The 23,853-nt window shown below is 55.7% G+C and overlaps 2 protein-coding genes across 6 annotated transcripts; one reads left to right on the top strand and one right to left on the bottom strand.

The window, feature by feature from the left end:
- On the top strand, positions 1-15,290 carry SLC30A2 (solute carrier family 30 member 2). 4 transcript variants are annotated; one of them, XR_450669.3, is made up of 9 exons: positions 1-376; positions 1,045-1,262; positions 1,980-2,126; positions 2,798-2,951; positions 3,699-3,873; positions 4,617-4,722; positions 6,742-6,876; positions 7,361-7,599; positions 15,219-15,290. XR_450669.3 is itself a non-coding variant. In XM_007178678.3 (8 exons), exons 1-8 carry the CDS (start codon positions 327-329, stop codon positions 7,504-7,506), a joined length of 1,131 nt encoding a protein of 376 aa, XP_007178740.1. In that variant the 5' UTR covers positions 1-326; the 3' UTR covers positions 7,507-8,193. The 4 variants fall into 4 exon arrangements, 2 of the variants coding, with proteins under 2 accessions (XP_007178740.1, XP_007178741.1); XR_450670.3 differs by lacking the exon at positions 15,219-15,290 and adding an exon at positions 11,067-12,013; XM_007178678.3 differs by lacking the exon at positions 15,219-15,290 and having other exon boundaries at positions 7,361-8,193.
- EXTL1 (exostosin like glycosyltransferase 1) lies at positions 11,031-23,248 on the bottom strand. Of its 2 annotated transcripts, XM_007178675.2 has the most exons (11): positions 21,664-23,248; positions 16,783-16,873; positions 16,371-16,478; positions 15,418-15,537; positions 14,761-14,893; positions 14,455-14,561; positions 13,521-13,610; positions 12,709-12,795; positions 12,259-12,419; positions 11,369-11,543; positions 11,031-11,213 (listed from the first exon to the last, which is right to left on the bottom strand). In XM_007178675.2, exons 1-11 carry the CDS (start codon positions 22,434-22,436, stop codon positions 11,031-11,033), a joined length of 2,028 nt encoding a protein of 675 aa, XP_007178737.1. In that variant the 5' UTR covers positions 22,437-23,248. The 2 variants fall into 2 exon arrangements, with proteins under 2 accessions (XP_007178737.1, XP_057389586.1); XM_057533603.1 differs by lacking the exons at positions 11,031-11,213; positions 11,369-11,543; positions 12,709-12,795 and having other exon boundaries at positions 12,014-12,419.
- Positions 23,249-23,853: the final 605 nt, after the last annotated feature.

Raw genomic sequence — 23,853 nt, 5'->3', positions numbered from 1 at the left:
CGCCAGCTGCCCCCTCCCCCTTCCCTGCGGGCTTTTGCACACGACGCGCCGCTTCACACGGGGTAGCGGGGACCGGATAAAGCCAGCGGGAGCGGGGCGCCACGGCTGGCGTAGTGGGGGCAGCAGCGGTAGCGACAGCGGGACGACCCCTCGGCGGCCTCGGCACGGCCAGGCGGGAGCGAACTCGCGGCAGAGCGGGCGGGCGAGGGGCGCACGCGCCGGGGCAGCGGGAAAGGCGCGCAGGGCCCTCCCGGCAGGTGAGTGCGCGCCGCGGAGTGTCCCGCGCGCAACTTCCAGGGAGCACACGGCAGGGCGCGCGGGCCCGCATGGAGGCCACCGAGAGGAAGCATCTGTTGGACGCCAGGCTTGGAGCCGGGTAAGGCGAGAGCCTGGGGAGGGGCGGGAATTTGAGTGGCATCAGACCCACCTCCTCATTTGCTATCCTGCCAGTGGTTGGTTTTGACGGCGGCTTGAACTGGGACCACACAGGAGGGGTGGGGTGAGGTGAAGGAAGGAAAGGGGAAATGGAGCCTGGGCACGGGGATCATCCCTCCCCTCTTGTGGCTGAGCACAGATCCTGACCTCTGCGGGTTAGTGGGGAGTGCGTGCCTGGAGCCTTGCCCCGGGGCCAGCACTTTGCCCGGGGGCAGCCCCGCCCTGGGAGGCCCGGTGTCCCCAGACCGTGAGAGGGGGAGATCTGCTCTTCTCCCTGAGTGTAAGCTCTGCTCCTTCTCCGCGCTCGGCTGCACTGGCCCAGCCCCTTGGCCAGTTCCCAAGGTCTTTGCCTCCTCCAGGCCCTGGGAGGGGTGGGGGAGGAGGGAACACACGGAGCCAAGACTCCTGGACTGGTCGTTCCCCAGCACCCCCTGCAAAGAGGGGCTTCTGGTCACTCCTCAGAGTCTGTCGAGCTTGGAGTGTCCTTAAGCTCTTCTTCCAAATGGGCACATGGGAACAATCAGGCCCCGCAGAGAGGTAAGACTGGAGTCAGCCCTCTTTGCTCCCATCTCAGAGCTGAGTCTCCCCTCACCCTTCCTCCTTGGACAGGTCTTACAGATCTCTGTGGCAGGATGGGGCTGGCTGGATCCCTCTGTCTTCACCTGGCCTGGACTTGCAGCCCATTGAGCTGGCTACCAAGAGCAACCATTACTGTCATGCCCAGACGAGTCCTGGCAGTCACTGCGACCCCAAGAAGAAGAGGGCCTGGCGCCAGCTCTGTGTGGCCTGTGCGTTCTGCCTGTCGTTCATGATTGGGGAAGTCATTGGTAAGGACTTTTTTGCTAATTAAGTGAAATTGGCACATGGATAGTCTGGATGATCCAAAAGGCTTTTGTCCTGGATGTTCCTGTAGTATTAATACTAATAGCTCCATATTTTATATGCACACTATCTCATGTAATCCTCACAACAACCTTGCACTGTCATATGGGTGCTGTTAGTCTCCTTATTTTACAGATGATGAAACGGAGGCACCATAAGGTTTAGTAACTTGCCCAAGATCACACACAACTAGTAGGTCAGGGAAGACCTGAACGCCTAGAAGGAAGGAGCATTTACCGAGTGCCTGCTATGCTTTCCAGGCCCATTTTTGTTTTTTGTTTTTGTTTTTGTTTTGGCCATGCCATATGGCTTGTGGGATCTTAGTTCCCCGACCAGGGATTGAACCTGTGCCGAGGGCGCAGTGAAAGCGGGGAGTCCTAACCACTGCACCGCCAGGGAATTCCCCTACAGGCCCAATTTGACCTCAATTTTCACATTCACCCTCTAAGTAGATTTTGCTAATCCCATTTCACAGATGGTAGAAGTTGAGGCTCAGAGAAAGTAAGTCACTTGCCCATGGTTACACAGCTAATGGTGCAGAGGTCTGGAATACATTGTCTTTCTCCAGAGCTCATGGTTTTCCTGCTGCACACACACTCTGGGAAGTTGGCTCCTTGGGGAACTGATAAGGACCCTCCATCCTCTTGGCCCTGCCCCTGCAGGTGGGTACCTGGCACATAGTTTGGCGATCATGACAGACGCAGCCCACCTGCTCACTGACTTTGCCAGCATGCTCATCAGCCTCTTCTCCCTGTGGATGGCTTCCCGGCCAGCCACCAAGACCATGAACTTCGGCTGGCAGCGAGCTGGTAAGGGCCCTGGTTGGGATGGGGATGGAGTTGGGAGAGGGGGTAGGTCAAGATTAAGTTCTTAGGTGGGTGCACTGGGTCCCTGAGTAAGGCCAGGAGGGTGATTTGGGTGGGGGAAGAGGATGTCAACCTTGGCTTCTGTCCTTTGGGAGCTCCCAGTCTGATGGGGGAGCCCTGGTCCCCTGTTCCTCTGGGAATTCCCACCCTGTAGGGAAGGAGAATCCACCTTCCTAAGAAATGAAATGACCAGACTTCAAGAATAAATGACTGTGCATTAACTCTGCACATAACTCCATGGATCAGCTCTAGGGGGAGGGAAAGTTCAACAAAGCCTTCTGAAGTTCATCTCTGGGCTGCATTGTCATTTTCCTCTTGGTGACAGATGGCCCAGCCTCTGTTCCTCAGAAGCCTTAGTTTGCCAGCTGAGCAATGGGTATATATTTTAATGAGTCAGCTTCAACAGAAAGGGTTGACGCAGATGATTTCTTGAGTTTCTTCTAGCTCAGATGTTCCCAGATGTATGAGTGGTGGGGTAAGGTGCAACCACACCAGCCATACCTCTGGCAGAGCCCAGTTGGACCCAGGCCCAGACTTTGTGGGGAGGAGGAGAGGGCTCCTTAGCCTTAGGGCCCCATGCTAAGATAGGTATTGGGGGCCGGGTTCTTCCTCAGAGATCCTGGGCGCCCTGCTCTCTGTGCTGTCCATCTGGGTCGTGACTGGGGTACTGGTGTACCTGGCGGTGGAACGGCTGATCTCTGGGGACTATGAGATCGAGGAGGGGACCATGCTGATCACGTCGGGCTGTGCTGTGGTCGTGAACGTCATGTGAGTGTGGCCTGGGTTCCCTGTGAGTCTTTCCCCCTCCCACTTCCCACACGCATACCTACATGCCTGCTCTCCTTAGAAGGAGGAGGTGCCGCACTCCAGGGTAGGTCGCAGGATCAGAATTTCCCTAGTGGTCTGAGCTCTGGCACCTGGAACACCTGGGTCCTGCCTGAGGCCTAGGGCAAGGCCATCGGGAGCTGTAAACCTGTGGCAGCATCAAGTTCCCACCCCATACATGTCAGTGAATAACCAGAGAGGCTTCATACCTGTCATGGGGAGGGGTGAGTTTAGTTCTTGCAGGAGCAGGTGTCCCTAGGGGCAGAATCCAAGTCCTTTTGCAAGGTGATGTGCCTGAAATTGGTCTCAGTGAGAGGCAGGGTGTGTAGAGCACCGGGGTCTCTTTTGGGTTCTCTCACCTTTGCTCAGTGGCCTTGGGCAAGCCACTTCCTTCTCTGGGCCTCAGCTTCACCATCTGTGACATGGTGAAGGCCCCTCTGTGGGGCTTTCCTGCTCTGAGACTTGGCACTGGGGCATCTTTGTGCCCAGATTCAGCCTGGCATTGGATGGAGCTGAGCCCCTTCTCCTGTTGGTACTCTGAACCAAGGCCACGTGGGTTGGGCTCCTCACATGGCCAAAGGGATCATGCAATCTGGGGAGGCCAGTCCTGATGGGGGCCTCTACCTGGCTGATTTGAAACCTCTATCTGCTACCTCAGTGAGCCCCTTGGCCTTGTCTCCACTTCTGTAGAATGGGGTTGATTCTTCACCAGTCTGGCCACGGACACAGCCACGGCCATGAGCACAGCCACGACACCAGCCAGCAGCAGGAGAACCCCAGTGTCCGAGCTGCCTTTATCCATGTGGTTGGAGACTTTCTGCAGAGCTTGGGCGTTTTAGTGGCAGCCTTTATTTTATACTTCAAGGTTAGAGCTGGGGACACAGGGAAGTGGGCTGGGTGGGGAAAGGGAGGGTAGATCATCTGGGGGCTTCTCTCTGCACAGGACCCTTTCCAGATTCTAGCTCCCTCCCAGCTCTGGGCAAAAGGGTAGGAGAGGGAAGGAACATTTATCCAACACCCAGTAAGTGTTAGCACTTCTGATCTTGATAACAACCCTGAAGGGGAGGTGGTGGTGTTTTCTGCAGCTCAGAAAGGCTCAGTGACTTGCACAGCGTCACCCAGCTGGTAAGTTGTGAAGCCAGATTCAAACCCAGGACTGTATGCTCCCTGGGCGTTGCCCATCATATAGAGGCAGTGTGGTGTAGTGGAAAGAGCCAAGTGTTGGGTTTGAAGCCTGGTCCACCCCTTGCCAGCCGCACGATGTGGAGTGAGTCCCTTGCTCTAATTGAGCCTCTGTTTCCCCATCTATAAAATGGGGATGTTGGACCAGATGGTGCCTAAGATTCCATTTAGCTCCGTCCATGTCTCAGCCCCTTGGGCAAGGAGGGGTGGGAAGGTGCAGTGCCTTATCCTAAACTGTGGTCTGTCCTGCCTGTCCTTTTGGACACAGAATAAAAGGTAGAGAACTGGGAGGCAGGGTCAGGGTGAGGCTCATGCCCACCCTGCAGAGAGAGCCCCTCTCCCTGACTTAATGCTGGGTGGGAGCAGAGAAGGGAGGCTAAGGTGTTGGGTGGTGAGCCCCAGCTCTGCCTTGCCCTTTTCCTGTAGCCAGAGTACAAGTTTATAGACCCCATCTGCACCTTCCTCTTCTCCATCCTCGTCCTGGGGACAACCTTGACCATCCTGAGAGATGTGATCCTGGTGCTGATGGAAGGTAACCTGGGCTTGGGGCTCCCTTTTTGCTCTTGGCTCTCCAGCTCTAATATAAGTTCAGGTGTGTGTGTGTGTTGGGTGTAGGGTGCATCCCAGCACATTGGCGGGGGGCCATGGTCTGGAGCCTGGCATAGGTTGGAGAACCTCCCGGGACCCCGGGCTGATCTTGGCATTGAGCAGGGCCCTCAGGTGTGGTTGTTTCTGGAAATGTCCTCTGGATCGTCCTTTCCTTCCTCTTACCCCCAAGGGTGCCTCCTCCCTGCTGGGATGTGTCCTCCCTGCCTAGTCAGGGGGCTTCCGGCCGGTGTCTGTAGCGCCTGGCCCTCCAGACCTTCCTCATGTTTCCTGAGTCTCCACTCGCCTTCCCTTAGGGGGTGAGGTTTATGTTTCTCATTGCATAGTGGGGTCAGGGGGGGCAGACTGGGGATCAGAAAAAGACAGCTGGTGTTGGACAAGACTGCGGAATCCACTCCAGCTCAGGCCTTCCTTTCTGAGGACCCCACCTCCAGAGGACATGGCCGGGCTTTGAGGGGTGCTCAGTGCTGGCAGATGGTCTGCCCTGAGTTACCACACTTATTCACCCGGCTTGCTTGTGCTCAGGATCTTGGGTCATAGGTCTCTGTGTGGTCAGGGTTGGTCTAGATCCTGGTTTGGGGTCAACAGGAGTGCTTGGCTGCAGGTCAGAGCTTTTTCTCCAAGAATGTGACTGACCCAGATAAAAGTGATGATAAGGATTCCCCATGCGGGGGCAGGGATCCCCAGTTTCCCTTCTTTAAAAAAAAATTTTTTTTATTTGAAGTATAGTTGATTTACAATGTTGTGCCAGTCTCTGCTGTACAGCAAAGTGACTCAGTTATACACATGTATACATTCTTTTTTAATATTCTTTTCCATTATGGTTTATCCCAGGAGGTTAGATATAGTTCCCTGTGCTATACAGTGGGACCTTGTTTATCCATTCTACATGTGATAGTTTGCACCTACCAACACCAAACTCCCAGTCCATCCCTCTCCCTCCGCCCAACTTTGGCAACCACAAGTCTGATCTATATGTCTATGAATCTTTCTGTTTTGTAGATAGGTTCATTTGTGCCATATTTTATTTTATTTATTTATTTTTGTTTTGTTCTGTTTTTTAGTTAATTTATATTTCGGCTGTGTTGGGTCTTTGTTGCTGCACGCGGGCTTTCTCTAGTTGCGGCGAGCGGGGGCTACTCTTCCTTGCGGTGCGTGAGCTTCTCATTGTGGTGGCTTCTCTTGTTGTGGAGCATGGGCTCTAGGCGCACGGGCTTCAGTAGTTGTGGCACGTGGGCTCTAGAGCGCAGGCTCAGTAGTTGTGGCACACGGGCTTAGTTGCTCTGCGGCATGTGGGATCTTCCCAGACCAGGGCTCGAACCTGTGCCCTCTGCATTGGCACGCGGATTCTCAACCACTGTGCCACCAGGGAAACCCTCATTTGTTTATTTTTGTTTTTATTTCTGTTGCCTTGGGAGACTGACCTGAGAAAACATTGGTACGATTTATGTCAGAATATGTCTTGCCTATGCTGTCTTCTATTAGTTTTATGGTGTCAATGTCTTATGTTTAAGTCTTTAAGCCATTTTGAGTTTATTTTTGTGCATGGTGTAAGGGTGTGTTCTAACTTCATTGACTTACATGCAGCTGTCCAACGTTCCCAGCACCACTTGCTGAAGATAAAAACAAATTTTTTTAATAGAGCATATACTGTGGGACTAGGCACTGTTCTAGGCACTGAGGATAGGGTGGTAAACCAAATAATTGTCCTGCTCACATAGTTTCCACTTCAGAGGGAGAGACAGCAAGAAACTAACAAATAAGATAATTTCTGACAGTGTTAAGTGTGAAGAGGAAAATACAACAGGGTGATATGATGGGGTCATTTGGGAGGTGGGGGCTACATCAGGCCAAGGAGGTCTGAGTGAGGAGACATTTGAGGAGCAGGAACAGGCGTGGGTGGGAGGGCGCCCTTTCCTTCAGCCCCTGTCCCTGCCATCCTCAGGGACCCCCAGGGGCATGGACTTCACGGCTGTGCGGGATCTGCTGCTGTCGGTGGAGGGGGTGGAAGCCCTGCACAGCCTGCATATCTGGGCACTGACTGTGGCCCAGCCTATCCTGTCTGTCCACGTCGCCATCGGTGAGTAGTGGGAACACTCGAGGTGGGTGAGAGAGAGGCAGCGGGAGGCCCGGGGCCATCCCTGATGGGTCCAGATGACCCCAGATGCTTGCAGTGCCCATGCATTGGACCTGATCCCATGCTGAGTACTTGACATACATTATTTCATTTGGTCATCACAGTCCCATTTATAGATGAAGAAACTGAGGTTGTGGGGGGGTGGTAAGGTCACTTGCCCAGGCTCTTACAGCTCATCAGTGGCAGAGGAAAGATTCCTAGCCTTCAAGCCAGTGCTTTTCCTGCTCTTTCAGTGTTGCGCCAGGTATGGGAACCAGAGGGTTGCCTGGTACAGGAGTGAGTCTGGGGGTTTCTTGATGTTCATCATCCCCTATCTTGTTCTGCTGGGGGTAGGATATAAGACTGGGGCTCCTAATCATTCCTAAGGGCCCAAGAGTGAGTAATCGGTTCTCTGGTGCCTGCCCTTGTGTGTCCTCTCTGCCCCCAGCTGGGAACGCAGATGCCCAGGCTGTGCTGAAGGCAGCCAGCGCCCGCCTGCAGGGCAAGTTCCACTTCCACACCATGACCATCCAGATAGAGGACTACTCTGAGGACATGAAGGACTGTCAGTCATGCCAGGGTCCCTCGGACTGATTGCCTGGCCAGGCGCCAACTGGGGCATGGACAGGCCTGCAGACGGCTGGGCTGAGTGTCCCCCAGGCCCAGCCAGGACTCTGCCTACCCCAGGTGGGTTATAAACCAGGGCCCTCTCCTGACTCCATGTTCAGTGTGGAGGGGGCTCGTCCCACTCCAGGAACGGGCTCTTCCCCGTCTCCCCCATCTGACTACTGCCAGCCCCAGGATGGGAACTCGGCAGGTGTAAAGCTGGTGTGACCCCGCTCTTCCAGCTCCCGTTGGGGCAGGGTTTGGGCCTCATCCTCAGCTAATGCCGCCCTACCACTAGCCTCTGGAAAGGCAGTGGGGCATAATGAGGGGTGGTAGAGGGGAGACTCATTGTCCCCTCACCTACCTGCCTCATTTACCATTTTCAGTCTGTCTGGCCTTTGCCTTATGAATCTGTAAAGAAGCCCTGGGACAGAGCCCCCTTCCTCTGCCTCTAACAATACGCTACAAGGAGGCCATGGGGGTTGGGGAGTGGTGAGGACCCTGCACACTCATACGGGTCTCCCCTGAGATGGGGAGCCAGGGGGCACCTGAGGCTGATCTGTGCCTGAGTCATTTCACTGAGAGCCAAATGTTTCCTTTTCCTGGAGGTAGGGGGCTTCTGACTAGGTAAGGATCCACTGGTTTCCTCTTTCCTTATCCCCACCCCGCACCCCCCCCCCCACCCGCCTTGCAAACGCCCAGGAAGCTGTGCCAACACAAAGGTGTCCTGGTGGGAGGGGTGGAGGTGGGCAGAGATTTCAGCTTGGGTCCCCCCCCAAACAGCCCCACAGGCCCCGGGCCACTCCTCTTGCCCTGATTGTGTCCCAGGGTCGAGGAGCCTGACACTGGGTATGGTCGGGCCAGCTCTGTTGCCCGTATGGCCTGGCCTGCTCAAAACTTGGGGATGGAGGACAAAGAGGGTACAACCTGAACAGGAGCCCCTGGCTTCCTGAGGTGTGTGTGAAGATTCCTGAATTAGGAGGTGGCTTGTATTTCCAAGATGAAGCCAGGGGTCCTGTCCCCAGTGTCACAGAGGAGGCAGCATGCCCAGTCTTCAGGTGGCTCTGATCTAGTGGTCTGTCTCTGCCCTTAGGGAGGTCAGCGTCTCTCTCGTCTGCGGACTAAGAATGTTGACACCTACCTCACAGGGTTGTTGTGAGGACTGGAACCGAAGTCAGCTGAGCATATGGTGGCTGTGGAAGAGTGGGTACTTTTAGCATCATTCTGGAAGGATGGCCTGAGGGGCCAGGTGGGCTTCCCAGCCTCCGGGGGCAGCACTGGGTTTGTCTTGACTCTGTCCTGACCCACAGTGGGAGGAGGAGGGGTTGGTCACTCTCCTTCCCCTCTGAGCCTCTCTCTTCCCATCTGTGAAACGACCTGTTTGTGCCTTTCCAGCACTGTCATCTGGGGTTGACTGTGATCTAGGTTTGAGGGTTCTTCGGCCCCTTCAAATCTGTGGGAAGTTGTGCTGGCTTGGAAGTGTGTGTGTGTGTGTGTGTGTGTGTGTGTGTGTGTGACCGCTGGTGGAGCTCCACTCCACCCCAATCTTGGGAATCAAATTCCTTCCTCCCCCCAGCCATGGCAGGCTGCAGGAACCTGGATCCTGGGCTTTGCTATATTCCAAGTCCTTACACACCTCTCAAGAGACAGTCATTGCTGTCCTCCATTTTTACAGATGAGAAAACTGAGGCTCAGAGAGGTTGAGTCACTTGCCCAAAGTCACACAGCCCGAGGCCTCCCCTTACAGCAGGGGCTGGGGACCTGCTCTGGGCTGCATATTGGTACAGTATGAGCCACTGGGCCTGGCAGCCCACAGGCAAGGCCATGCCAAGGTAGTTCAGTGTTTTGGGTGCTGCAACTGTGAGTGGGGAGGGAAAAGGTGTCTCTTTCCCCCAGCTGGGCCTGGCACTTGGAGTCCTCCCCACCCTGGGAAGGCTGCCTGGGTTGCAGCTGTGTGCTTCCTCAACAACTGTCCTTGACTCAGGGCCAGACTGTCCCCCCTCCATCTCAAGAATACAGTAGCCCCACGCCTCCCCAAAGAGAGCCTTCTCTGCATCCCACGCTGTGACTGGCTCTGGGGATGACCTGAGTCATCCAGGGGCCAGCGGTCAAACTGGAGGATGGACGTGGGAGGCCTTGGGGACACCATGTTCTGGCCAGCGAGCTAGTCACTAGTCACGGGAGTTTCCAAAGCTGCGAGGCCATCGAAGCAGAAAAACACCGGATACCCTGGACCTGGTTTGGACCCGCCATCCCCATTCCTCTAGAGTGGCCCCAGCTCCCAGGCGAGACCTGAGTCCCCCTCCCCCCGCGCAGCTGCTGTAGAGGTATTTATAGCCTGAGCAAAGGGACAAAGACACGCGCTTTATTTCGGAAGTGATCATGCCAGTTCCAGGTGAGTGAACCTAGCAGAACCCAGCGTCCCCTCCCCCTCTCCACTCTCACCACCAGGGCGCTGGGGACCGCCCTTGCTCCCACACAGCCCACCTAGAAATGGCCCCTTCTTCGTCCTAAGTGTGTGGGCCAACCAGTTTTCCGACTTCAAGCTGCGCACCACCAATCTCGACGTCCCCGCTCCCCCTAATCCTACCCGATGGGCGTTTCGAACTTCCTTCCCTTTCCGCGGGGAGGGAGCGCGGCGCGGTGCTGACCACTAGTGGTCCAGGCTGGTAATGCAGGACGACGGCAGTGCCTGAGATAAGGGGCTCGGGCCCGGCAGGGCCACCGGCGTTCCCATACCACCCCCAACTGTGCTCCGCCGGGTCGGGAAGGGAGCCCCGAAACTGGCTCCCCGGGACTTCTCTGCTCTATTCTTGGGGCGCGAGGATTGCGCCCAGGATTCTGCGAGAAGAACCCAGGATTCTGCGAGAAGCTGCTTTCCGGCCGGACTAAAAACCCAGGGGGTGGGGTGGGAGGTGCAGTTTTGTGTCTCACTCCGCACACCCTGTCCACACCCCCGCCACTGTCGCCACAGAGCCAGGCATGTAGTTATGTCTCTTCCATCTATCTGTTCGTCAAATATTTGTGGCGTACCTGCCAGGCCAGAGAGACGAGGACACGGCCCTGCCCTCACGGGACTCCCGGGTCAGTCCTGGGGCCTGACGGTGTACCATGCGAGGCAGCATGAATAGCGTCGGGACTAAGGGACACACCCGGCTGTGAAAGCGCAGAGGATCCGGGGCGGGGGTGGGGGTCAGGCAGGTTCGTGGAGGAGGCGAGGATCTGAAAGAGAAGTAGATGTCAGCTCGGCAGAGAAGCCGAGAAAGGCATTCCAGGCAAGGGGTCTGCGAAGGCAGAGGAAGGGCCCCAGAGCCAGCGACGTGAACGTGGGAACTGCCACTAGCGGCTAGGCTGGGGGGTGGGGGGCGAGGCGGTGGTTGGCCAATCGGGTACTGCCGTGCTGGCTAAATGGCAGCCTTGATTGGGTCTCCAGATACCGCAAGGGAGGAGGCGGAGCCTCTCCCCTCCCCCGAGGCAGTTGCAGCGACGGCTGGGGTCTCAGCGAGTCCCTCTTAGGGCTTCTCCAGGCTGCGATATTTCTTACGCAGCACGGACACCGGGTCCTTGAAGAGCACTGGGTCCAGACGGAGGCGAGAAGATACCAGGGGCATGCGGCCGAACCCTGCCGCCATCTGGTTGATGCAGTTCTGGGCTGCGGGCTGCGGCTCCTGCCTGAGCCCCGGACCCCCAGGCTCCTAAGGGGGGCGGGGAGAAATGCGTTGGAGGGCTTCTCTGTCCTCGGAACCCCACCCTACCCCCGCCTCGTGCAGCAAAAAGGGTTAGAGTTAGAACGGGAATCCCTTCCCCAGCTGGGGCCCTCCCAGTGCCGACCACGCCCCTAGATCCTCACCAGTGGAGGAGGTCTGGCCTCCTGATGCCACATCCCATAGGGCACCTTGATAGGGGGCAACTTGGTGACGGATGCTACTAGGAAATTCATCAGGACATCCGCACAGGTGGGTGCCTCATCTGCCAGGGTCCTCAGAGCCTTGGGCAGGGAGTGGGTGAAGAGGGTGTGGTAATACCTGGGTAAGGAGGGAGGAGTGGGAGAGGCTGCAGCTGAATTCACCCACCCGCCAGGCCCCATTCTTCTCCCTCCTGACCTTACTCTCCCTTTGACCCCAATTCCTAAGCTTCTTGGGAAAGTCCTGCTCCCTTTTCTGCTGAGCCCTGGCTGCCTCAGAGAGCACCCACCCCAAGTATGCACCACTCTCCACTACTCTGTGCTCTGTGGCTTGTCTGCAGCCAACGGTGAACTCCCTGCCCCCTCCCTCACAGCTCCTTGGGGCCCCCTTCCCTGGGCTCTGAAGTCTGAACCCAGAGCCAGAATGAGGGGAGGATCAGCTAGTTCCAAGGCCATCAAACATGGCAGGCCAAAGACCAGCTTCAGGACGGCTGTGGATTCACCCACCCCGAAATCCAAACACTGTCCCTATCCTCTGCATGGCTCTACTTAAAATACAACTAGCTGCCATCTGTTGACTGTGTGCCAAGGACTTCATGTATTTTTGTTATTTGATGATCACACCAGCCCTGTGGGGTGAATACACTTTACAGACAAGGAAACTGAACCTCAAGAGAGGTGAGGAGATTTGCCCATCACGGCAGTGGGAAGTGGCCTTGAACCTGGATCTCTGAGCTCTCGGCTGACTGCTGTGTCCACTCCCACACCACCCTGCTCCTGGTTCAAAGGAGTGTTCTCTGGCCCTCTGAGCCCTGCGCCGGGGCTGGCATCTGTACCTATGGTAGAAGGCAGCCGAGGTGAGAACCATGGAGAATTCATTGGTCCTCTTGGCAGTGTAGCCCCAGCCACCCCGGGCTTCATCCCAGAAGTGGCTCCACGTCAGAAAGCCGACCATCCGCTCCGGGAAGCTCTGCCACACCACAAAAGCGAAGTCCACCTGGGGAGATATTTAAGTAAGGTGTGAGGAAGGACTTCCTGCCCAGCCAGGAGCCTCCCGAGACATGGAGGCAAGGCCAGCCTGGCTGAGGGGACTCAGGGGAGAGGAGAAAGGAGCTAGAAAATTTTCAGGGGATGCTTAGGGGAACTTTCCCAACTGGGAGCTAGAAACAGTGCTTTTGCAGCTAGGAGCTGAAAACTCCTAAAGCAGGAGGCTGGACTTCTTGATCTCTGGTCATCCCAGCTTCCGGGATCTGAGGGCTGCCAGGGCTCCTCTTGGGAGTCCTCACCTCACTTGTGGAAAGACTGCTATGGGCATCCAGGCTGAGGATGGCATCGGTGCTGAGGGCACTGTACGGGAAGAAGCGGTCACTGACCTGCAGGGGGAGGGAGCGGAGGGCAACTCAGCCGTAGGACCCCTCCCCAGGCTCCCATGATGAGTATCTGAATATCTGCTAAGCAGGAGCCCCTGCAGACATGGTGTAGAAGGAAGAGCAGTGAAAAAAAAACAGCAAGTCTGCCTGGAACTCGGACCTGAGGACCTCATTTTCCCTCTCTGGACTTCAATTTGCCCTTTGGTAAAATGGGGCCATTGGTGTCCAGGGCCCTTCCAGTTTTGACATTTCAGGATTCCTCTATTGTCACATTAAATGTTCACCTCGACCCTGGAAGGGTTGTCAAACATCCTTCGTTTGAAAGAAACAGGTCCGGAGAGATGAAGGGACTTTCCCAGAACGGCACAGGCAAGCAGGTGTGTCACACCAACCCAGGTTCTTGGAAGCCACCCCTTCACCCCCGCCCAAAATGCTGCCACCTGCCCAGGTTTCCCCTCTATCCCTTACCCGAGACAGCGATGTACTCTCTCTGCCTTCCCTCATCACATAAAACCCCAGTTCTCTGGAAGCACAATTCACAAGGGCCAGGGATGGAAGAAAATCATTTCTATTAGGCCTGCAGCTGAAACCCATGGTCTGATTTCTCCAGGCCCAACTTGAAGTCCAGCTTTGGCTCAGGCCCAAGTAAATCACGCTGTGTATGTCCTCCCCAGATCTCAGGTTTCCGGGGGTGAGCCCACCCTTCCACATCCCTCCCCATCTCTCACCTTCCTGTGCCCATCAATGACTGTCAAAGGCACTGCTGTCTTGGGCCACCTGGTTGGGGATGGCTTCTCACTGCTCCAGAGAACCAAGATCTGGAAGGAAAGGGGGATGTTCCTGAAGTCTGGGTCAGAAGGCCAGGGTGTGTGTGGGGTGTCCCAGGAGTAATCTTTCTCAGGGTGGAAGAAGTTTGGAAGAGCAGCTGTATATGTGAGTTTGGGAGGAGTTTAGTTAGAGCCAAGGTCCTTTCATGACTGCCCTGTTTTTGCCTCTGATCTTCCGGAAGGCGTGAATTCCAGTGGTACTCGAAGGTAGCTACCTGTAGCATTAGAACTCAAGCCGCACCTAGCCTGGGCCCTGAGCCCATGCCCCATCCCCATCTTCTCTCAAAGGTTTTCATTCTCTTCCTCCTGCTCCTTTATCATTCCCAGCCCAGTTCAAATGTCCCATCTTTGAAGCTGATCCGTCTGCACCCTGGCTGAGCTAAATGCTTGTCTCCTTTCCAGGTACTCTCAAGAGCCTATCTGGCTTCTCTGGAAGTGATATTTGACAGTCTGTGTGCTGGGAAATGCTAACTGAATATGAATCTGGGGCAGAATCCTTTCCTACTTTTTCTCTGCATCCTCAGCATCAAGCCCAGGGTGCTCAGAAAAGGCTGGATGAATAAATGAATGCATGTATGTTTACTTCAACCTCCACAAGAGGCACCTGTTTTTCAGGTGGCTTCATCAGTTTCCATGAGGGAAGCGGGGATGGAGGTGGGGGAAAGGAACTAGAAACTTGGGACTGAAAGAGGAAGGCAGCAATGGTACTTGAAAATCCTTCCCATGCCTCCCCCCAAAATGTGTGGTTGTCCTTGGCGTCCAGATGTCTTCAAGGGCTCTGCCCTGTTTTGCCCCCATCCTGGATCCCGGCACCCCAGCTGGCAAGGGGGCAGACCTGGGCACAGTGCTGGGAGCCTGCCACGGCCTGGATGAGCTTCAGGGGGGGCTGGCCTGGAGCCCCCACCCAAATCAGGGCGCTGAACCTGCCCAGAGGACGAGAGCCTGGAGGAACGAGACACAGGCTATTAGGGCGGGAGGGGACACAACCCCCCAAGAATGACCTGAGTTGGGGACTTGAGGAGCCAGAAAAGATGTGGGGGATTTGGGGAGGGGCTTGATGGGGCTCTATGGTTGAGGCTGGGGCAGAGACTTGGGGAGAGTTGATGAAGGGACTTCAAGTTGTCCCATCCCTAGGGCATACCCTGTTGTAGGTGGTAGAAGGGGAAGTCCGAGGGGCTTGGGGAGAAAGTGGGCAGGGCCAGGATTGCCCCTGGGGGGCTGTTCCACAGTAGCGAGGGGTGAGCAGAGGCGCCAAAGATCCGGTCCTGAATAATCTGTGAAATGAGAGAAGGCTGTGCAGAGGGAGCGGCCAGTGTGGCCATGGGCGGGGTCTGAGGAAGTGAGGACCCAGTGCAGCCCCACACCTCCCCCTTCAGGAATCTGGGGAGGGCAGCATCTGCAACACCAGATCGCTGGGGACTGAAAGGTTCAGAAGTCCAGGGTAGGGGGTCACTCCGTGATGCTGTCTTCACTCATGGCAGATACCACTAACAGGTCATGACATTTTTTCCGGACCCAGAATCCCTCCCAACATACGCCCCAGGCAACCAATGCCCATCAGCTGGAGTTGGCACATGCTTTGAAATCTGTCTGCTACAGATGGGGAAACTGAGGCCAAGACTGGAGAAGGAACTCATCCAAGAGCTCCGAGCCAAGTCTCTGATTCATCCCAGAAGCATCTTCAAGAGGCAAGCCCAAACACCAGGGCAGAGGAGGTGTCCGAAGAGAGGGGCATGGAGAGGGGTAGGGATGAGGCAGAGCCAAACACCAGAACCCCCATCAGGTGAATCCCCCTCACCTCCAGAGTGGTATGGATGACCTTCTCCACTGAGGAGAAGTAGGCATCCCATAGAAACTGGGTCTGCTGACGCAGGGCAAGGACCCGTGTGAGGGGCATCTCCTGGAGGGCAGTCAGGACCTGGGGCACAGAGGGAGCAAAGGAGAAGGCATGGGGCCCTGGCTGGCCCTGACTCACCCTGGGGTGGGGACAACCTAGGTTGGAGGTCTGGGAAGCAGAAGCCCGCTCCCCACATTTCTCCAGGTGGGTTGGCAGCTGCCAGCCTTGGCAAAATCCCAGGTAACTTAGCAATCAAGAGTTCAGGGGTCACACAGAGCTGAGTTTAAATGCCACTTAGTAACCGTGTGACTGTGGGTGAGCTACTTAATCTGTCTGAGTCTGTTTCCTCATCTGTAAAGTGGGAACAATAATGGTACTTGCCTCTTAGGGTGGTTGTGAGGATTAAATTAGATGATACATATTAAGGGCTTAGCACATTGTAGAGGCTCAGTGAATGGAGGCTATTTCTGTTAACTTCTTACACCATCCTCACTTCTCAGGGGATTCAAGGCTCATGCATATGTTTTTCAGAGCTGGGCAAAATGAGTTTCATCAGATGGCAAAGTCACTCTACATTTTGCTTCCCCACCTCAAGCTCCATGTAGGCACTCAGATTTTGGATTTTTTATGGCTTTCCTTTAAACTAGGTATTTAATCAGTCATGGACCAGTGGGGTTGAGCCCATGGAGATCATCTGGTCTAACTTATCCCATTGTACAGATGGGGAAACTGAGGCTGAAAGAGGCTGAGTTCTTGCTCTCAGAACCCCAGAGGCTTGGGGCTGGGTGCAAAATCATCAATATACATAGATGGGGGATAAGAATGAGGACCGAGACCAGCCTGGGGGCCAGGATCCCGGGGTCCTCCCATGTCCCGGGTCTAGTCCCCACCCCATTGGTAGGGCCCTGAGCTACCTGAAGTGGGAGCCTCTCGTCAGCTACAATGGCCGCCTTGGTCCAATCGATGACCTCAGAGAAGGGCAGCTCCCAGCGAGGGCTGAGAAGCACAGGGATGCAGCCAGCCTGGGGGGTAGGGAGGTCACTGGGGAGCCCAGTCCCACCCTGCACACACTCACCCCTCCTCCCTTTTCCAAGTCAGCAACTGCTGCATTGGGGGCAAGGGGTAAAGAGGAGAGAAAAGTGGGGTTTTTTTGGTGGGGGGGTGTTCTGCAGAGGGTGCAATGAATATGGCTGTAGGCACATCTGAGTCCCAGAGTAAAGGAGTGGGCAGCTCACCAGCCCTTCCCATCGGCCTGGGCCCAGACTGCCCTTCCAGCTCAGGAGTGTAGGGGGACAGGGATGGGGGATGCCCAAGTCGGGGTTGTACCTGCAGGGCTTGAAGGAAGTGCAAGGCATCAGGACTGCGGCCAGGGATGAGGCAGAAGGTGGCATTGGGTAGCGTTGCCCCAGGGTGGGTCCTAAGGAGCACAGGAGGGGACCCTGCACACAGGAGACCTGAGACAGCTGCCCCTCACCCCCCTGACTCCCCTGATGGCCCTCCAGCCCTCCACACTAACAATCCCAAATTCACAATGTACAAACCCACCACCATGTTCTCATTTGTTAACAGACACTCTTGCACACGCCCAGCCATACACTGCCCCTCGCCCACAGCTGGGGTAGCAGCTCTAGCTCTGCCGCTGCCCTTGGTGGTATTAGACACCTCCCTTCTTTTCTTAGGACCTTGGTTCCCTCGTTTGAAAAATGGGAGGTGGTGGGAGCTGACGTTTCCAAGGCTGGTCTGACTTGGGCAAGCACGCGTTTGCCCTCCCACCTCTTGGCCTCATGGAGACTTCTGGGCTGCCGTCACCTGAGTGGCCTCCGTGCCCTGCCCTCTCCCCATCCTCAGAGCCCAGGCCCGTGAAAGGCTCTTCTGTCAGGAGGTGGGCTGGGCCCCCAGCCTGGAACCACACAGGAAGCCGCTGCCCAGAGGCCCCCCGGCCCAGAGGCCCCCTTGCTCAGAGGACAGGCCTCCTCTGTTCCTCCCACCTCCCCCACCAGCCCCAGGGCCACACTCAGGCTGTGTGTGCCTGTTGGGGGGAGGGGTAGGAGTCGCAGCCTCCTCAGAGCCAGCACCCTGGAACTGCCCAGCCAGGGAAGGAGTGCCCATGCCCTGGCTACGGGGAGGGTGTGTGTGTGTGTGCGTGTGCAGGACTCCAGGGCTCACAGGCCTGCTCAGAGTGGGACTGTTGAATAGGGCCTAGAGGGTCCCAGGACCCTCCTCAGCTATAGCCTATCTGGTCCTGAGTCTGAACCTTCAAGAAGCAATCCTAGGAGTACTTAGCCTCTGGACTAACCCTCATTGAACAGATGGGGAGACTGAGTCTCAGAGAAACCCGAGGACTGGCTCAGGGTCTCAGAAAGGGCTGGGGCAGAGCTGGAACTAGAACCAAGGTGTGCTAACTCCTGGCCCCAGGTTATTTGAACCACCCCAGACCTGCTGCCCAGGGGTCTCCCAGAGGACCCTGCCTTCTTTGCCCGATGCTCAGGTGTCCCGCCAGGCTTCTTCTGGAAGAAGCTACAAGTTAAAAACAGGACACCCTCTACCTCATTGAGAGCCACAGCTCCAGCCAGCCACAGCCCTCTCCTCCTCCCCCAGGAAAGCCCTAAGGGACTGAAAACCCTTAAGTTTAAGGCTTCAGAGAACCCAGAGCCAGAGAGCCTGCTGAATAAACTGTATCGGTCAGTCCTCGTTAACGTCTACTGTTCCCTCTGTGTCTTTGTACCTCCTTCTCTCCCAGCCTGGAGCACCCCTCCCTGCCTTGCAGCCTGAAGAATTCCTCCTACTTGGTCTTAATGTATAAAGTTCAAATATCACCTCCTCTGGGAAGCTTTCCTTGGTCTCTCCAGAGATGGCTCCCTCCTCTCTGCTCCCACAGCCCTTACGTGCACTGCAGTAGTAACGAGCCAAGCTAAACTTTACTGAGCATGCCCTTTGTTCTCGGTGCTTCACATGCATTGACTCACTTCATTCTCACAGCAACCCTATGAGATGGGAGGTATGTGCTGTTAATATCCCATTTTACAGATGAGGAAACTGAGGCCTAAAGAGGTCACACAGCTCTGAAGTAGAGGAGCCGGGCAGGCAGCTTGCCCAGCCTCTCTCTGCTTAACAATGTGTGTCACACCAGTGACTTGTCTGTCTCTCTAATAAGACCAAGCTACTTGAGGGCTGGGGCTGTGCCTCCCTCATCCAGTATCCCCAGGGCCTAGCAGGGCACCTGGCAGAGTATGGGCACTCAGTGGGGGCTAAATGAATGAATGCTCAGTGTGCAACAGAGGAGAGACCCAGGACCAATGGACTAAATGTCTGAAAGGTCAGTTTCGGCACAAATTCTAGTAATGGAGCCTCCGTGTGTGTGTGTGTGTGTGTGTGTGTGTGTGTGTGTTGTAGAAGGGATGGATCTCGTCGTGATTGCTGATGATCTGTGACCCTGTAAAGTGCTTGGCATGGACTTGGGGCCTCAGTGTCCAAGGCTGCTGTCAAGGTGACTCCACCCATGGCCACAGGCAGGGCTGCATTGCGACTTCCAGTGCCCTGCGTACTTCGGCCTTTGCAGTCCCTCAGCCATAAAAATATTATAAAAATTATATTTGATAACTGTGTTGGTATAAAAACGAACATACTAATATTATATATGAAAGCATTTTCTTCTATTTAGAAGTTCACTTTTTTCTTCTGATTTTCAAAGAAATGAGAACATTTTCATGGGCCCCTAAAGTATCATGGGCCCTAGGCACCGCACCTCGTGCGCCCAGTGGCGACAAGCCAGGGGACCTTAAAACATGCATTAAATTTATGTAAAAAAACCCAAAAAGCAGGGGAGAGCATATACACATGTTTATATACACCCAGAGTACTTCAGAAAAGACACAAGAGAAACTAGAAAGGGTATCTGGCTCCAGGAGGGAAAACTGGGTGGCTGGAGACAGGGGTGGGAGGGAGTTTTTACTGTATACCCTTTTGTGCCTTTGGAATTTTGTACCATGTGAATGAATTCCCTATTCATAAAAATAAATAAATAACAATTTAAACGGGTGGAGGCTTATTCTAAAGCAATATGAGACTGTTCAGCGAAGGTGGAAAAATATGGGCTTTGGAGCCAGAAGCGTGGTTTAATCCCAGCTCTGCTGCTTCTGAGCGCCTGATCGGAGCAGTGAGGGAGGCTGTGGTGAACCACGGAGTTTGTCACCAAGGCCCTTGGCTGGCTGCCTCCATGTCTCTGAGCCTCAGTTTCCTGTTCCCTGAAATGGGGATCATAACACCTCCCTTGAAGGGTGCTCGAGAGGATTAGCCATGAATTATGTAAAGCGGCGGAGCAGGCTCTCCCCAGATGCCCACTTTCTCCCCTCCCCCCTTCCCCCAGCGGAGTGAATGTGGGACGGTGGCAGGGACCTGAATCGCCTCTTTCTCTGGCCAGCACTTGTTTATTCAGGCCACCGTCCGGGCACTGGCCTGTGGCTGTGGGCCTCCCTCTCTCTCTGTCCCTATACTTGACTGGCTGCTCAGGCAGCTGCCTGGCACTTCAGGGAAACTGAGGCTCCAGCTACTCCAGAGATTACAAGTCCTGTCGCCTGCAGGGGGGTTGAGGCCAAAGACAGAACTGCTTGAAATTCAGAGGACAGTTAGAGGCTTTCAGGCATCACACCTTGGAAATACACTTATCAAAAATGCTACTCAGAGGGTGGCCCACGCCTGTTAGAAAACCTTGGCCAGCTCTGGCCAATTTGGATTCAATCAGTAAACATTTAGTGAGCAACTACCTACTGTGTGCACTCCCCAAGTTTCAGTTTCTCAAAGAAGTTCAGGCTAAAATGACTTTCATATTCACCAGTAACCGACTGCATTTAGCCATAACTAAAGTCAGCTGAAAGAAGAACTTCCTGTAACCAAGAATGGCTAAGTGCCTAATCAGAAGTAAGGCCAGGCGAGGTAAGCAGAGAACCTTGTCACCAAAGGTGAGCTCTGTCTGAGTTTGGAGCTTGAGGTACCTGGGGGCATCCTCAGCTTTTCGGGTGATTTGCCGAGGATGCCTGCTAGGGATGGGTCCTAGCAGAAGGGCCATGGGGACTGAGGGGCAGTTCTGCTCTTACCCCTGGCTGCGGGGCTCCCTGGAGGCCATGTGCCTTCAGGAGGTAGAGAGATTCCATTCCCACAAGAGCCCTGTGGCTGAGAAAAGCCCCAGAAGCCCCAAGCAGAGGCAAAAATGGAGCTTGGCCACGTGAAGAATTCCTGGGAGGGAAGTGGAGCTCAGAATAAGCCATGTTGTTCTAGCAAAGAATAGGGAGATACCTGAGACAGGGGACAAGGGAAGGATTCTAGAGTGACAGGTTCCACCTCCAGTCTGCCCAGCCAGACTTTGGATACTGCTGGCCTCCTGGGGGTTGCAGAGGGGTTAGGGTGCTTAGGCGTTAACTGCTTTACCACCTGAGGTGTGTCACCACAACTAGCCCAGGTAGAGAGAAGTTTCTAAGTGAGCTCTCCATGTCCCCATGGGTCTCCATGCCTCTTGTATATATTCAGGCATTCTCACTGGTAGGGATTCTTCTGTAGGTCTGACTTAATTCATATTTGCTATAACCAAAGTCTGTTACCTTGAGAGGTTAATCCCAGAAACTAGACATAGGAGCAGCTTCCATCTGTGACCATGGCTCTGAGGCATTTGACAGGATTGATCATAAACTCTTGCTTAAAACCCAGAATTCTAAGGCTGAAGGCTTTGGAGCCAGGCAATCCTGGATTAAAATACTGGCTGTGCTCTTTCTGGCTGGGTGGCCTCAGACAAGTTACTCAACCTCTCTGAGCTTTAGTGTCTGGTACACCAACACTTCAAAGATAAAGATTAGTATTATTTTATTATAATCATTTATAAAAAGTGCTTAGCACATAGTAAGCACTATAGAGTTGTATGTTAAATAAAATATTAGGGAAGGAAGGATTGGAATAAAAGAAGAAGAATAAGTAGGAGTGAGTCATGTTTTATGCTTTTAAAGATCCCCAAGGAAGAATTCCAAAACCTTCCTTGGACACCCCTTGCAGCAAATCACCATCTCGGTGGTAGTGTTCTCTGCTGTCTAACCTGATTCCCTCCTGCTGCAGCTGAGGCCTAAGTTTGCCCATCTCAATCCTGCCCTCTACCCTGGCCCCTGGGCTCGCTCCCATCACATACCCTTCCCATCCAGCCCCCAAGGGGAAAGTTCCACTTACTGCTTGGGTCCACGGTCCTGCTCACAGCGCCCATCCCAGGGGCAGGCAGAGAAGTCGGTGCCTGCCACGTGCCACGTGCCCCTGTCCTCTGCCAGGGCTAGCAGGGCCACCCCGGGGCGGGGGCTGTGTTGCCGCAGCTGGCCAGGTGTCCCACCTCGCAACGGGTGGGCTTCAGGGAGAAGCGGGAGGGCCACGTCAAAGCCGGGCCGGAAGGTGTCCACTGTGGGACTGGCCTTGGCCACCATTGCCTGTCCCAGCTGGAAGGTCCGGGGGCAAGGGGCTGGGCGGAGACTGAGGACCAGATGGTTCCTGCCCCCATCCCACTGCGGGGGCACCGGGTCGCACTCTCCAGTGGGGGTGTCCGGGCTGAGGAGGAGGAGGAGGCAGGCCTCAGCAGCGCTGAGCGTGTGGTAGCGGGAGCCCTCGATGGAAGCCAGGATCCTGCGGTGAGTCTCGGAGACGGGTCCAGCCGCTGGGTACACGTATACCTTGAGGCCACCACCTCTGCACTTTGAGGTGTCAAAGCAAGCTCCCCAGTTGCAGCTGCCACCACGGAGGGCTTGAGGAGGTTGAGGGCCATCTTCCAGGAGCTCCCCAGGCTTGGCGAAACTCTGCAGGAGCTCTGCGTCCAGCCAACGGGGCCAGCCTTGGGGGGCTCCTGCCCGGGGTCTGGTGGGCACTGCCAGGCGGAGAAAGGGGAAGACTCCCACCAGGATGAGGAGCCAGGAGGCCAACAGTGCCAGCCAGAGGGACTTCCGTCTCCATGACTGCATGTGGCCACCCACAGCCAGGGCTGCAGGAAGCAGGAGGAGCAGGGGCCTGAGTGTAGGCCTCTGGGACTGGGATCAACCTTCTAGGTCAGCACCCTCATCATACAGATGGGAAGACTGAGGCCCATCGAGGGCAGGCTGCCTGTGTAAGATCAAACAGCAAGTCACAGGCCAGGCACCAGGAGGCCAGGTAGGACCCAGCTCTCTGGCCCTGCCTTCCTGCGGTCAGGACTCTGCTTCCTCGGCCTTTGGACAACCAAACCAGCCTTTGCCCTCCCAGCAGGGCCCCCTTCCCCTGGCACTGCTCAGGCTGATGCAACCCCTGTCCAGACTGCAAGGCAGTGTCCTTCTGCCCTCCTGGCTGCACCCCCTGACCTTGGCCTCAGCGGAGAGGAGGACCGTCTGCCAGGCCATGGGGGACCCATGAGGGTTCCCGCAGGAGGCGGCTTGGCCAGGGTGCAGGGCTGGGTGGAAGCAGGGCTGGTCTCCCCAATCCTCCCGCTGCCTGAGCAGCCCCTGAGCAGCCTGGCCACACCTGTGCCCACTGGCAGGCACTCCTGGGCTGTGGGCCCTGCAGCTGGTGCTTAAATTAGACCCTGCATCCCATGTGGGCTCTCAGAGTCAGCTGAGGTCAAGGCCTGAGTGCAGCCAGTGGCCCCTACCTGGGGGGCTGGGAGGGCTCTGGGTCCTGGTCCTCTCCCACCCTCCCACTGTCCTGGCCCAGGCGGCTCGGCCCCTCCTCCCTCCAATGCTAGTAGCTGGTCCTGCACCCTCTGGCTTGGAGCTATCAGGGTGCAGAGGCCAGGGACCCCGTGCCAAGCCCCTGCCCCATGGTCCCCAAGCCCCGCTGGTATCTTGCGTCCCCTCTCAGGGCAGTATCTGGCCAGTCGAGATCTCTTTCCTAGCCGCAGCCTGGCTCCTCCCCTGCCAGCCCTGATTCGCTCCTGGCTGGGAGGCAAGGTCTCCACTTAACCCCTTCCAAACCCGTTTTCTGGATTGCTATTAATAATAACCAGCAGGGCCCACACCTCACAGTTGGCCTTGAGCTTTCACAACCTCTGTCTCTGAATTCTCACATCAACCTTCCAAGGCCAAAGTTTATCACTGTTGTTTCCTATGGATGAGGAAAGTGAAGCTCAGAGAGGGGATGGTATCTTATACGGTGACCCAGCTAAGGAGCGGCAGGGTGGGGATTTGAACCCGGAGCTCCTGACCTGAGTCCTTAGAGCTTCCCGCTGGTCACCACAGATGGGGGATTCGCTCCTGGCTGGTAGGCAGGCTCTCCACTTAACCCCTTCCATCAACAGGTAAGTGAGGTGTCAAGGGGCTGGGGGGGGGGGTGGTATTGGGCAGGGTGCTCCCAGCTATTCCCAGGATTGGTCCCTCTTCCTTCAGCCGCCCCGCCCTCACCCTCCACCAG

This window comes from Balaenoptera acutorostrata, chromosome 1, assembly GCF_949987535.1.
Source record: "Balaenoptera acutorostrata chromosome 1, mBalAcu1.1, whole genome shotgun sequence".
Classification (NCBI taxonomy): Eukaryota; Metazoa; Chordata; class Mammalia; order Artiodactyla; family Balaenopteridae; genus Balaenoptera; species Balaenoptera acutorostrata.
This window is presented reverse-complemented; position numbering and strand designations above follow the sequence as displayed.